The sequence below is a fragment of the Oryzias latipes genome, chromosome 7, assembly GCF_053564925.1.
Source record: "Oryzias latipes strain Hd-rR chromosome 7, Olatipes_Hd-rR_3.1".
In the NCBI taxonomy this organism is placed as follows: Eukaryota; Metazoa; Chordata; class Actinopteri; order Beloniformes; family Adrianichthyidae; genus Oryzias; species Oryzias latipes.
Window position 1 is genome coordinate 3,826,401 of NC_136243.1, and position 13,547 is coordinate 3,839,947.

At 43.5% G+C, this 13,547-nt stretch overlaps 1 protein-coding gene across 4 annotated transcripts; it reads left to right on the top strand.

Annotated features, from left to right (window-relative positions):
• Positions 1 to 1,155: 1,155 nt before the first annotated feature.
• Positions 1,156 to 13,206, top strand: tpx2 (TPX2 microtubule nucleation factor). Of its 4 annotated transcripts, none has more exons than XM_011472981.3 (17): positions 1,156 to 1,301; positions 1,457 to 1,593; positions 1,815 to 1,931; positions 3,312 to 3,420; positions 8,713 to 8,775; positions 8,866 to 8,982; positions 9,065 to 9,174; positions 9,253 to 9,401; positions 10,049 to 10,220; positions 10,452 to 10,578; positions 10,646 to 10,865; positions 10,941 to 11,036; positions 11,114 to 11,287; positions 11,364 to 11,510; positions 11,578 to 11,689; positions 12,395 to 12,579; positions 12,876 to 13,206. In XM_011472981.3, exons 2-17 carry the CDS (start codon positions 1,485 to 1,487, stop codon positions 12,984 to 12,986), a joined length of 2,118 nt encoding a protein of 705 aa, XP_011471283.1. In that variant the 5' UTR covers positions 1,156 to 1,301; positions 1,457 to 1,484; the 3' UTR covers positions 12,987 to 13,206. The 4 variants fall into 4 exon arrangements, with proteins under 4 accessions (XP_011471283.1, XP_078806180.1, XP_020557297.1 ...); XM_078950054.1 differs by having other exon boundaries at positions 12,413 to 12,579; XM_020701638.3 differs by having other exon boundaries at positions 1,162 to 1,301; positions 9,062 to 9,174.
• The last annotated feature ends 341 nt before the right edge of the window (positions 13,207 to 13,547 follow it).

Genomic DNA, 13,547 nt, shown 5'->3' on the forward strand with positions numbered 1-13,547 from the left:
AAAATGCCAGTTCATTGTGCGGGTTTCAACTGACAAAATCAGAGAAGTGAGTCCAGGAGGAAGGTATAACATTTCCCAGATAAGGACTATCATTTTTCCTTTTAATGCTGCAGGGGCTTTATTAGAACACATGTTGACACATGATGCTGCAGGGCTATTATTTTTTTATTTAAAATGGTTTATTTCAAACAATCAAATAAGAATAATACACAACAACAATCATCATCAGTTATACATTCATACAATGACGAATCAAACTTATGATATTTAGACATATTAATAAATATTGCTTGAAAGGGAGTGGAAGGAAGTGAATTTATATAATCCCACCCCTGTTCTACCGTAACCATTTTATTACATGATTTATTATTATCCAGTTCCTAGCTTTTAGCAGACAGAATTAAGAATCCCGAAATATCAATAAAGCACATGACAAAGAGGAATTACTTTAATTATGCAAAAAATAACTTTTAGAAATCAACATGGCAAATGCAGATCATGTATCCAAAATATATGCTGATTATCTTGTTGTTCACGTTTTTAGCGTGTCAATTCAGGGGTCATATTAAAACTATGCACGTTTATGCTTTTAATTTCTTCTATGCAAAAAATAGGAACAAATCTATCTATCTATATGTTCCTATTCTTTGTTTTAGGGTGATTTCACTATACAAATGTCACCCTATACTTTGTCTTCAAATAAATGGCATTCATTTTATACCAATAGTTTAATCAATACAACAGTTACATAATAATATTATACAGGATGGTTCTTTTCTTGAGGGCAGTGTTTATATTCAAATAAATTAAAAAATGAGTAAGTAAATAAATAAATGTTAGTCATTCATCTTAATAGATGGAGGAAGTTGATTCGCTTTGGCCACCCCTGAAGGGAAAAGTGGAAAGCTAAAGAAAAAGAAGCTTCATAACATGAATAGCTTCATCTGTAAAATAGATGTGTCATGAGGTTAATTTTTACATTCGGCGCCCCATAGTGTAATACTTATATAAACGTAGATGTTTCTGTTTTTGGTTAATGTGAAACATTTTTAAAAAACAAATTCCGGAGTGTTGTTTTTGCGTAGAGTTCAGTCACGTGGTCAGAAAACGTCATACGTTGCCTTCTTTTAGCCAATAGGCGTCGGCGTTCTCATCCAGACGCTTTCCATTGGCTGGTTCAAAGTGGCGCCATTTTAAACAGTAGGGCGGATCTGTGGGCGACGGTTGCAGTTGTGTTCGCGACGTTCTTCCAAAGGAAGTCTACGTTGAGCATTTTGGCGAGTTCTTTGTGGTGTTTTAAGGTAAATATTCAGAAAATGTTAGTTACCGTTTAGACTAGCTTATTTCTTTGCTGCTTCTTCGGTCGTGTTCGTAGTGTTAACCCATGATGAGTGCATCACCGTCCGTGTCCTTGTTGGAGTTTTCTTAGCCTCTAGCTGTTCCATGTTTTTCTCAGGCTCCCGTCTTAAGGCTGTTCGACTAGAATGACCGAAAACGAGCCCGGTGCCTCCGAACTCTACGAGTTCGACGCTCCGTCTCACGTCGAAAATTTCATGGAGCTGGTGAACGCAGAGACCGACGACCGGTGGTTCGGTAAGATTCGGTTTCAAACCAGTCCTCCAGGGGAGGCTGGCTTCATATAGCAACACTGTAATGTCACATTCAGACAAATCTCCTTAAATCTGATTTTACGACCGTCTTCTTTGTAAACCAACTGGTTCTTCATAAAACCTGATTTCTCATGATCTCCCCACATGAGTTTTTGCACGTTTTAGATTGTAGGAACTAAGTGATGTTCTGATTCTGTTGAGCAGATGAACGGGCCTCTGGGGAGGATGGGAACCTGGTCACCCCCTTAAAACCTGACCTCATGCAGCACAAAGGAGCCGAAGCTGCTGTGACCCCTCCAACTGCTCCAGACTGCAGCTCTGGTACCTTTGTGGCTTCTCATTTGTTCTCTTAACCCTTGTGCTATCCTATGGGGTCCAGATGATCCCCCCCCCCCCCCCCTTCCATTGACGTGTTCTCCCTACCATGACAAAGGTGGATAAAGGTGGAAAGATTTCATGTAAACCATGGACACCAGTGAAGATCACAAATCATTGAAGAAAAAAGCTTCAGAGCACTGTCTAGTGGGTCTAGATGACCCAACTCCCAATGTTAAAGTGCCTAGGATAGCACAAGGGTTATCCCTCCTGTTATGTTCAATTGTGAGGAACAGAGATGATGTTCCTGGGTCAATTTGACTTGGTGCATGTCTAATTAGTTAAAATATATCTGAAACCCCAAAAATCCTAACAAGCAATGTGAGTATTTCATAACTTACTCCATTATTAATTATTCTATCTATATTTTGTTAAACGGTGTTACTTACCTCTAACAGGTAGTGGTTCAATTAATAAAAAAAATAAATGTTCAATCTTTCTATTTTTCACTACTGTATTACTTTTGAAAGACTAACATGTAAAATACAATAGTTTTACATAACATTGAAAAATCTTGAATTTCTATTTTACATTCATGCACCAGAAAAAACAAACATCACAATACAACAGACAAGCGATCGCAATATGAACGTGTGTGTGTCTGTACATCTACACAGCACAAGAGTGACATGTCATCACACTGCTTGCTTGCATTGATGGTTCCTGTCAAAAGTCATAACACCTGTGTGTGTGTGCGAGTGATGGGGGAGAAATATGTCTCACAAAGAAAGAAACACTAATAAGACATCTTTGTACCTCCAGTTTGACAGCTGGTTCAAATTGACCCGAACAGTATCTATGTGATAGAAACATACTGGGGGGGTTGGGTTGCAAATATGTGAGATCAACCATTTTTATATTGTATGTTGATTACACTAATTAAGGCAGTACTTTTCAATTATTTTTTTGCCAGGCCCCCCCATAGCAAGAAGAAAACGTTTCACGCCCCCCTAACCCCTCCCCACACACTCGCGCTGTGACAATATTTTAGGTTAGTATCTAAAAAATTGTCTAAGTATACCTAAAACTGTATCTTCTAACAATAACAAAAGAAAAAAATCAATATAAATCAACTTATACTAACAAATATGCCCGTATTGCCTGTGCCTAAAACTGCCACTACTATGCGCTCCCCCTGGCATCGCCCTACTATTTGAGAAGCACTGAATGAAGTTTCATATTGAAAAAACACCTTTTAACTGTTTTTCCTAGATGTTCAAACTTTTAAACGGGTCAATTTGCCTTGTAACATAACGGGAGGGTTAAATTCTTTTCTTAAATCCTTTTTACCTGTGTGTCCAAAAACCATTCTGCTTGATTTTGAAGGTCAGACCACATCTCCACCCCCAAACATTGTGACGTCGTGGGGGGCAGAAACCAGGAAGGCTGCTCGAGCGAGAACTGCTGTGAAGGAACACCCTGCCCAGCCAAGCAGGTTCGCCGCTGCTGATCTCACAGAACCACACAGTCATCATTGACCTGTTTTTTTACAGAGTACCCAGTGGGTGTTTAGTTATGATGATACCACTTTTAGGCCACACCAGACAGTCAGACTTTTCGGTAGTCTGTGGGTACAGTCGTGGACAGATTGTCGTACAGGCGGGAGGTCCCATGAAAATATTCATGTGGTTGCAGTGGGATCACAGTGTGTGTAGTGCAAGAGCCCAAAGATGCCATGTAAGGCCTTAAAGGTTAATAGGAGGAACTTGATTCTAAAATCAACTGGGATCCAGTGAAGTGAAACTAACACAGGAGTGATGTGATCTCTTCTGTTAGTTCCTGCTAACAATCTAGCTGCTGCGTTCTGAACAAGCTGGAGACTTCTTAAGGAACTCTTAGGACACGCTGCTAACAAGGAGTTACAGTAATCCAGCCTCGACGTAACAAATGCATGGATGAGTTTTTGATCTGAGCAGACAGAGCATCTCTGAGGTTTTTAGGACCTAGTATAATGACCTCAGTTTTTTCTGGGTTCAGGAGGAGGTCATTAATTGTCATCCAGGTCTTGATGTCTATGCAGGCGTTCAGTTTCTCTATATTGTCATTCTTGTTAGATTTAATGGATAAATACAACTGCGTATCGTCAGCATAGCAATGAAAATTAATGCTGTTTCTTGATTATGTTTCCTAGGGGTATCATATAAAGCGTAAACAGGATGGGTCTTAAGACTGAGCCCTGTGGGACTCCATAGTTAACTCGAGTGCAGTGAGAGGAATGTCCATTTACATTAACGAACTGATACCTATCGGATAAATAGGATTTTAACCACTGGAGAGCAGATCCTCTGATCCCTATGTCCTGCTCTAATCTATGGAGTAAAGTCCTGTGGTCGATAGTGTCAAAGGCTGCACTGAGGTCCAACAGGACAAGAATAGAAAGTAGTCGCTTTTCTGAGGCCAATACCAATTCATTAGAGACTCTAACTAGTGCAGTTTCAGTGTCTAACAACTGCATATTTAAAAGACTATAGCACATAACCTGTTTCCAGAGAGGAATTTATTATCATTAACATGGATTCATTCATTAGGGGGAAGGTTTCTTTGGTGTTTCTTTAAAGTTCTTTTAGTTTTTAATGGATTGTGTTTGTGATGACAGGGCCCCAGACTGCGACTAAATGGTCGCATTTTGCGACGTTTTTGATTAAACGTGGAAGGGGCACGTCAATGATCAATGAAATAATCAATGAGACGCACGCAAACACACACAAACTCGCACACATACTCATGAAACGCGAACACACAGAACAGGAAGTTGTTGTCCTTAACATTCAATTTAGTTTTTATATGCCTCTTCCCCTTAGTATGATCTGTGATTTGTGATATTATATCTTTTATAATTATTTTAATGTTTTGTAATGTATGTAGCCTTTTTTTAATCAGTTGGCATATTAAATTATTTTAATTGATCAGTGAACCACAAAAACCCATCAGGACACATGTCCAGTGATGAAAGTCTTCCGGGAATTCCCGGAAATCCGGGTTTTTGAGCAAACCGAACGTACTTTCCGGGAAATAAAGACCTGATCTCTACGGACAAATCGCTTTCCGGATTAGAAAATGGTCTGAAATCAGCTAATTTTAGCTTTATTTTCTATATTTCTCCGCAGATCGCTTCCTCTATGGTCGTGGCCATTTCTCGTCTTCCCGGCCTAATTGACCAATGACGGGACGTTTTAGTTGCTTTCGGATGCGTCGACGGGTCTGATTGGCTCTGTCTGCACCACGTGGTCAGCGTGACTTGCTTCCCTAGAGACCAAAACTGGCGGACCCACGCTAAACTTTCACAAACACATCTGAAGAGTTTGCGATCAAATTTGTGTTAAAATAATGGCAGGCATCGTCATTATTGAGCGTGGTCACGACCTCAGTTGTGAGAAGACGATAAAAAACAAATTGAAGTGGTCTTGGCTGGAAAAAAAAAAAGATTTTTAAGGTAGTGTAGGTCAAATACTTTTTTGTGTAAAATAATCTCAAAACCACATTTTGAAATAATTTCAATTTTAGTTTTGAGTTTCAGTTTTTATTTTGAATACATTTCTCTATCTAATTTATTTGTATTTCCTAATTACCATGATTTAGTTCAGTATAGTTGACATTAATTATAAGTATTTGATGGTTTGGACCCGCACTCCCTTAAAAAATAATGTTTACAATGTTTAGTTTAGTTTGTATGTTTGTTTTGATATTTCCCAGATTACTTAGTATTGGTGTTAAAGAATTGATGTATTATGTTATAGAATTATAGTTTAAAGCAGATCCCATATTTTGATGTAATTATAGTTTGAGAAAACAGTGCAAGTGGATGTTGTACATCAGTCATTTCTAAAGCAGAAATAATGTATAAATAACTGAGGTATTTTCATAGAATATCATAGTTACTTGTGTTCTTTTTGCCATTTGGGGCTTTGATGTTACTATATTTTAGCAATTGTATGTTTTGCAGCTTTAAGGAAAAGCGTAGATTGTAGGATTGTGTTACTTTGAGCAATTTTCCAAATTCTTTTTTAGGACCAGCAAGTCCTTAATGGAGAGTCAAACTAGGGGTTTGAATGACAAATCATGATGCTCCAATTAGTCTTAGTTTCTTGATAAAGAAGTGAATAACTAGCTGCCAGAATGCACCAGAATGCATCTAAGACCACGTATTTTTCCAAAATTTCGCTCTGTGCCCGCCATATCGCTCAAAGAAAAGTTCAGGGATTTTTTCCTTGCCTGACTTTCATCACTGCATGTCCCATAATGCATTGTTTTGTAGTCTGTACGGCAGCTTTCAGTCAGTTCAGTACTAAATTTCCAGCTGTGTTCGTGTAGGTTGGCGCCTTGCTCCCACCCCTTTCTCGTGATATTTTTGTGATGATTGACAGGTGATGTTGGAGTAAAAACAAAAATATACGTCACACACCAGGGGCCTGTTTCAGAAAGGAGGTTCAACCAACTCTGAGGTTGAACTTGAACTCTGAGTTGGTCAATCGGGAGATTAACAACTCTGAGTTTTCTGTTTCAGAGAAGCTGATCCGAGTTAGGTCAATCAACTCTGAGTGGACTGATTCGGAGTTTAGCGTGCGCACCGCGACTATAAGAAGCCATTATCAATGGAGCGCAGATATCACGAGTCACCATGGCAACCGTGGAAAAAAGAGGTCTGCATATTTTTCGCCAGCTGAACTTGACGTGCTGCTGCAGAGTTACAGTGAATATGAGCACATATTCTGGATGAAAAAAGCAACACCGCTGCATCTGCAAAACAGAGACAGTTAGCGTGGGAAAACATAGCTGCTCAAGTTAATGCGGAAGTTTGCATTTAAATCATTGTTATAAAATATTGGCTGTAATAACTTTTTAAATAGCGTAAGGTGTGAAATAAAAAGGTGTTATTCCTGGTGTAATTGCATGAATTGCTGCATAGTGTACAGAACCAATCTGGGGGGAAATGCATTTAACGTCGGTAATGTTTAGAGGACTTTTTTGTTAACTTTCCCCTCTTGCAAACGTTGGTCAGTTTAATATTAATACATGCAATTGTGTTTTTAAAAGTGAACTTTTGTCTACTGTTGAACCTTTCGCTGCGCGAAGACTTCTCCTTTCTTTTCTCTCGTCTTTCCGACCGACCGTGGTCAGAGGAGATTTCCTTCAGGGCCGAAGGGAATTCTCCTTCGGGGTTCACTTCCCGTTGGAAACCCTCAACCTCCAGAGCGGATTAAGAATGACTCCAAAACAGTTATTCTGGGAATGACACCTTCTCTTTATTTAACTAAGTGGTCCGTCCTCCGAACACACAATATATACCACGCACACACCTCCGCTCCGTGCCCCCCCCCCCCCCCATCTGCACCTGCACTCGCACCCCGCTCAGCACACACACGCTGCAACACTACCATTGTATTGATCAAGTGGTATAGGTTTATATGGGATTAAGAAAGTAAGCAGTACTAGCAAATTGTGTTTCCAAAAAGTAATTGTTACATTAATCTAATTCAATGTCCCTGATTTCATTTTCATGTAGATGCAATCCTGCAGGAATTAAAAGAACATGGCAGCAGCTAAAAATGAAGTATAAAAACATAATTCAATCAGGTCAAATGTGAGCATGTCATGGATGTAGGCTTTGTTGACAATATTTGACATATGAAACATCTACATAGCAAGACCTAATGTTGATTTCATTTTGTATATGTAATTGACTGCAATGAAAAACGGTAACGCTCAAACAAAAACGTATGGAGCAATGACAAAATATTGAGTCTTCTCAAAATCCTCGTACGAGTTAAATGTAATTCTTTATGAATTAATGCAGCCTCCTCGTCTATTGGGTCCTCCAAAAAGGACAAGCCATTCTTGTCACTTATACCGTCTCTGTGTGACGGAAATGTGGGCAATGAAGGTTAAAGCGAAAAATACCGCTTCGTCTTTAAAAAGGGGAGGGGACCGGCAGAAACCTTGAGTTTGGAGAATAAAACCTGCTCCCGACCAGGTTAGGTTCATAGCGTAAGTAACCATGGACACTGACTCAGAGTATAAGTTACCTCTCTTTCAGAAACGGGTTTGACTTACTCTGCTTTCTCTGGTTTAACAAACCTCCCATTCTGAAACGGAAAACCCAGGGTTTCCCTGATTTCAGGGTTAACGCACTCAGAGTTTACACTTAACCTCCTTTCTGAAACAGGCCCCAGGTGATCTGCGCAGATGTATTTCCATCCCCTAATGTTTACAAACATTTAAGTATTGTTTGTAACTGTGAAATGACCGAAAGGTTACTACGGTAATCACTTTGTTACTAAAAACTTTTTTTTAATTCTAAATGTATGGTATTTTGTTTACTATTTGTACTGTCATGACAGCGATGGTGCCGTCAGTTTACCTTCTTGTTCAAAAGTGCAGAATAAAATGTGACACCAAATTTAAACCAGCACATTGTAATTTCTGCATCTATTATTAAAGTATTTATTAGTAATACAGTGGAAATTAGTACATCTGGTTAGAATAGTGATTTATGGTATGCGCCCCTAAATTTTCTGGTTGTGCCCCTAAAATTTTCAGTTGGGGGCCACTGTGCTCCTAGTGAAAAAAAATAGTCTGGAGCCCTGGATGATGATGATGTGCACAAAGCTGCAGCAGCGGGAGTGAAGATGGACTGCTGCACGTTTTCTGTTGCCTACCAACCCTTTGGGTTAAACGATCTGGTCCTTCTGGTTTACCTCGACTGTTGATTGTTTTTTGTTCATTTTAGGGTTTTAAAGCGTAAAAGAATGACCAACACTCAGACTGCACCGCCAGTAAAGAAATCCAAAGAGTGAGTGGTGCGAGATGCTCTTCCAAACATAGTACAGTATGTAACAACTGACCCTGCAGCAGCAGCTGATCCCCGCTGTCTTCATTCTAGGACCCCCATCGCTCAAAAAGACAGCGCTACACAGCTGGGCTGTCGCAGGAGTGCACGGCTGAATGCTCCAGCTGCTAACGCCAGCCACGGCGCCGTCCCCTCCACGGTCAAAAAAGAGTGAGTCCACATTCAGTCTGTCCAGAACCCACCGGGATGCCAGCTTCAGGTTTCAGAGGTGGTGGGTGTTTTGTCCAAGCAGGTTGGTGTCCTCTGAGGAGCTGGAGATGGAGCGGATCAAGAACCTGCAGAGGGAGGTGGCCCTGCATCGCATGCAGAACGAGGCCAGCTACAAGGCTGCGCTGGCAGGCAGTGAGTAGCCTGGCTGTTGGACGTCAGCTGGGGAAACGACGAAAGTTCACGCCGTCTGCTGCTCTTTTTTATTTTTAGATCCTCCCCCAAAGAAGGCGGTGCTTTCCACCACCGTGCCGAAAGACTTCCACTTCAGCACAGACGGCCGCATCAAAGCCCCCACTTCAATACAGTCCTCCAAGACGGAGGTGGACTTTGTCCATCAGCTCCGCAAACCTGCCTCTCCGGTAAACACCCGACTCCTCCCAGCAGACTTTCTCCCTTTGGTCTGACCGTAAACTAAACATTGAACCTCTCTGCTGCCTGTTCTGAAGGGAATCCGCCTTCGTTATGGAAGTTGAGGTGTCAAATAGACTGAGGTTGTGTCCAAATTCCTTCACTACTCACTATGTAGAGGGTTCTCCATTTTCTAGTTCTGTCTGAATCTACATTTCCCAAATCCAGAGCCCTCCAAATTTCCCAGAGGGCTCACTAGATCGGCGAATATAGACCACAATGCATTGCGTTATTTATATTTGTATGTTTTATATATATTTGCCCAAAAATGTATTTAAATGTATTAAATAAAGCATCAAGTTTTTATCCTCAGAAGACGGTGGACTCAGAAATGATCGTCCCAAAACGCTCCTATTAATTAGATTTTCACTTCGTTAAATCGATGACGTCATTTCCACCGTTTAGAAAAAAGTAGTAAGCATGGTGTCTGAATGGCCTTCATCCAGGGCTTCCTTCCTGCACTAACTAGTTTTTTTAGTAGTTTAGGGTTAGGGAGGGGATTCGGACCCAGCTTTAGTTTTTTGTCATTCACTGAAACTCATTGATGTTCAAACCTGTTTTTACCCTGAGGAGAACCTAACGGCTTCTGGTTTTAAAGGCAAAGGCCAGACGAGGAGCCACCATGCCCAAACCTTTCAACTTGTCAGCGGGTAACAAGAGGAAGGAGGAAGAGTCTGATGCCTACGTGCCCATGGCCCAGCAGATCAAGCAGTTTGAGAAGAAAACCCCCGTCCGCTATCACATGCACAGCCGCAGAATCCAGGAGAAAGGTGGGAAAGCACACAAGAAGCACACAGAAGTTTAATTATCTACAATCTTAAAGAAGTCCGAAGGTTGGAGATGTGAAAGCAGCTGGTCTCTGCAGTGAAGCATTACAAACCAAAAACCCGCTGAGCTCCTGCAGCGGGGGTTCTACCTTTTTATGAAACTATTCTGACGTCAAAGTGCATCTGTGCAGTTTGGTCACACGACTGACTTCACCGTTATGTCTTTCTTGGCAGTGAAAGCAAGCCACCTGAAGCTCACCCAGCCCCACTCCCCCCACCTGATGACGCGGCAGAGAAGCAGACCCACCTCAGTGAAGAGCAGCGTTGAGCTGGAGGCAGAGGAGATGGAAAAGCAGAAGAAGTAAGGCCGCACGCCCGCTGGTGCTGCCCTGTTGGGACGCTGTTGGACGTCTGTTTCCTCCCGGCAGGTTCAAAATCAAAGCTCTGGAGCTGAACAAGAAGATCCTGGAGGGAGCAGAGGAGCTGAGGAAGCCGCCGGTGAAGGAGCCAACCGTACCTCAAGGCTTTGAGCTGGAGCTGGAGAGGAGGCTCCAGCAGAGGCAGGCCACCAAGAAGAGCGAGGATGAGGAGAAGCCCCACAACTTCAAAGCCAACCCTCTGCCCAAAAAGGTCCTGGACGGGGTTGTGGTGAGTGGAGTGGAAGGGCACTGGGGGGCTCGGTCCTTCCCACAGCAAGGTGACGTAATGTCGCTCTGTGGACAGGGCCTACCTGAGAAGAAGGTGCTGCATCCCACTGTGCCGGAATCGCCTGCTTTTGCCCTCAAGAAGAGGATCCGTGTGGAACGGAAGGCTGAAGAGGTAAGAAAGCTAGAGCTGTCCTTTCAACCAGCATCCCTCCAGCTCACTCATGGCCCTTTTTTGACCTGCTGCTTCAGGTAAAGCAGCCCTCTCCTGTGAAGGCGCCGCCGGTGCCTCACTTTGGCCTACCGTTCCAGCCCCGCCTCCCAGAGGACCACCACCTGGACGTGTGTCCTTTCTCATTTGAGGAGAGAGAGCGGGAGAGGCGGGCGTTAAAGGAGAGGAAGCTTGAGGAAATGAGAAACCAGGAGGTGAAGCCTTTCCGTCCTTAACCAGCAGTCTGAGCACAGCCACAGTCCACTCATGCTGCTCCCTCCGCCTGTCCAGGTCCCACAGTTCAAGGCGCAGCCGCTGCCGGACTTTGACACCGTGGTTCTTCCTGAGAAGAAGAAGCTTGAGCCCACTAAGCCAGAACCCTTCAAGCTGCTGATCGATGAACGTGGAGCCGTGAAGAGCAGCCGCTGGGAGCAAATGGTACCGCAGGACCCGACACGCTTCACATTCCTGTTCCCACTGAGCCTCATGTCTCTGTGTCCTGAAGGTGAAGGAGGAGCAGAAGCACCAGGAGGGGGCAGCAGCATTCAAGGCCCGGCCCAACACAGTCATTCATAAAGAACCCTTCAGGCCCAAGAAGGAGAGCCGGCCCACGCTGGGTAAGAACTAGGGACGGCCCGTGTGACACGGACGCTTCGGCGCTTGTGAGTGGCTCGGCACGATGTTCAGGGCCGCGTGTCCCTAAACACGGTGCAGTTCACGTGGTTGATGAAACATGAAGCATTGTTTGGTGGAACCGGGGTTCAGATGTCACTCGTGTGAAAAAAGCATGAATCCCAAACGGCCTTCATGACCACGGCTCCTGGTAAACAAGGTTCTGTGGCTGCTTGGAGCATTTCCACTTGGTTTCTCCTAATAAGGTCATACAGGATAAACCTGGTTTATAAAGGGGGGCGGTTTGGTAAATTTATGACGGCCAGGGACCACAGTCACATTACAGCTGACTCTATGACTAACTCCGGTTTAAGGCCAGGTTTTTGCAATGTTTCCACGGCTTCATGGGGCTCTACCCCCACCCGTAGTAAGAAGCTTCCATCCACGTCTTCGTGGCTTCAGTGTGAGGATTCATGTTTATTGATGGTGCAGGTTTCACTTTTATTCAGTTCATTTCTTCAGTCCTGTGAAGAGTTTAAGACAAAACCAGACCTTTCACTGAAAACAGACTGACTGGAAGTGACCGTCTGCAAAGAAGCTGGGGTGCGTTCAGGAGAGCGCCTCCGCCGCGGGCGGGCTCGGCGCTCTCCGCCGTTGTGTAACTCATGATGTTCTTGTCTTCACCTTGGTCCTCCGGTTCTCCTGAGAAGACGTTCATTCTTCTACAGTAGTGGAAACCTTTGAGCTGGCAACGGAGCGGCGGGCCAAAGAGTGGCAGGAGTACGAGCGCACGGTCAGCGAGAAGGAGGCGCTCAGAGCACGCATGGAGGTGGAGCAGAGGCGAGAGGAGGAGCAGCGGATCAAAGAGGAGATTGCCATGCTGCGGCAGGAACAGGTGAGTGAAGAAGCTCCTCCCCCTTTAGCAGCTGAAAGGGGTTTTCTTCCAGATTTGATTTTTAGCTCCATTGTTTCAGCTGTAATACTGTTGCCATGGTAACTAGAAAGTGCGCACATTGGCGGTGCAGACCAGGCTAAAGTTCAGAATTTTCATCTGGTCCAGAGAGCTTCATCTGCTTTGGACCTGAACCCATTCATGACTGTTCTCTGGAGAACGGCGAGCGCTGAAACCTGCTGTGCATCAGCGTCTGCACAGTTCTGCTCAGCCGTTTGAACGCCTGTCTCTGTCCTCAGGTCCATAAGGCTCAGCCCATCCGGCAGTACAAACCCGTGACGGTGAAGAAGAGCGAGATCCCCCTCACGGTTCCAGAGTCGCCCAATTTCTCCGACCGCTTCCGCCTGTGAAGCCCGCCTTGTTTGGGCAGAATCCCAGATGTAGACGTTTATGTTCATGATTTTACTCCGTGTAGCTTTTAAGTGGAACCTTTTAGAGACGTGGCATGCACCCTGAAAGTTTGTAAATTGTGTACATTTGTTTTCCATGGAACTGCCAGTCGTTCCTCTTTTCTTGAATGTGCATTAATGTATCCATGCAGTTTTGAATAAAATGTGATGCAAACACAAAGGAGACAAAGTTATTGACTGACATGAACCGGAACAGAAATGTGGTTCAAGTATTTGATCCACTTTAAAGAATCGACACGTTAGAACGATGCTTTTGGCTGGAAGAACAATAACGCTTTAATATTTGAAACATTTAGGGCTCGTTTTCCTTTAACCCTTGTGCTATCTTAGATGACCCCACCCTTCCATTGACGTGTTCTCCCTATCATGACAAAGGTGGATAAAGGTGGAAAGATTTCATGTAATCCATGGACACCAGTGAAGATCACAAATCACTGAAGAAAAAAGGTTCAGAGCACTGTCTAGTGGGTCTAGATGACCCAACTCCCAACGTCAAAGTGC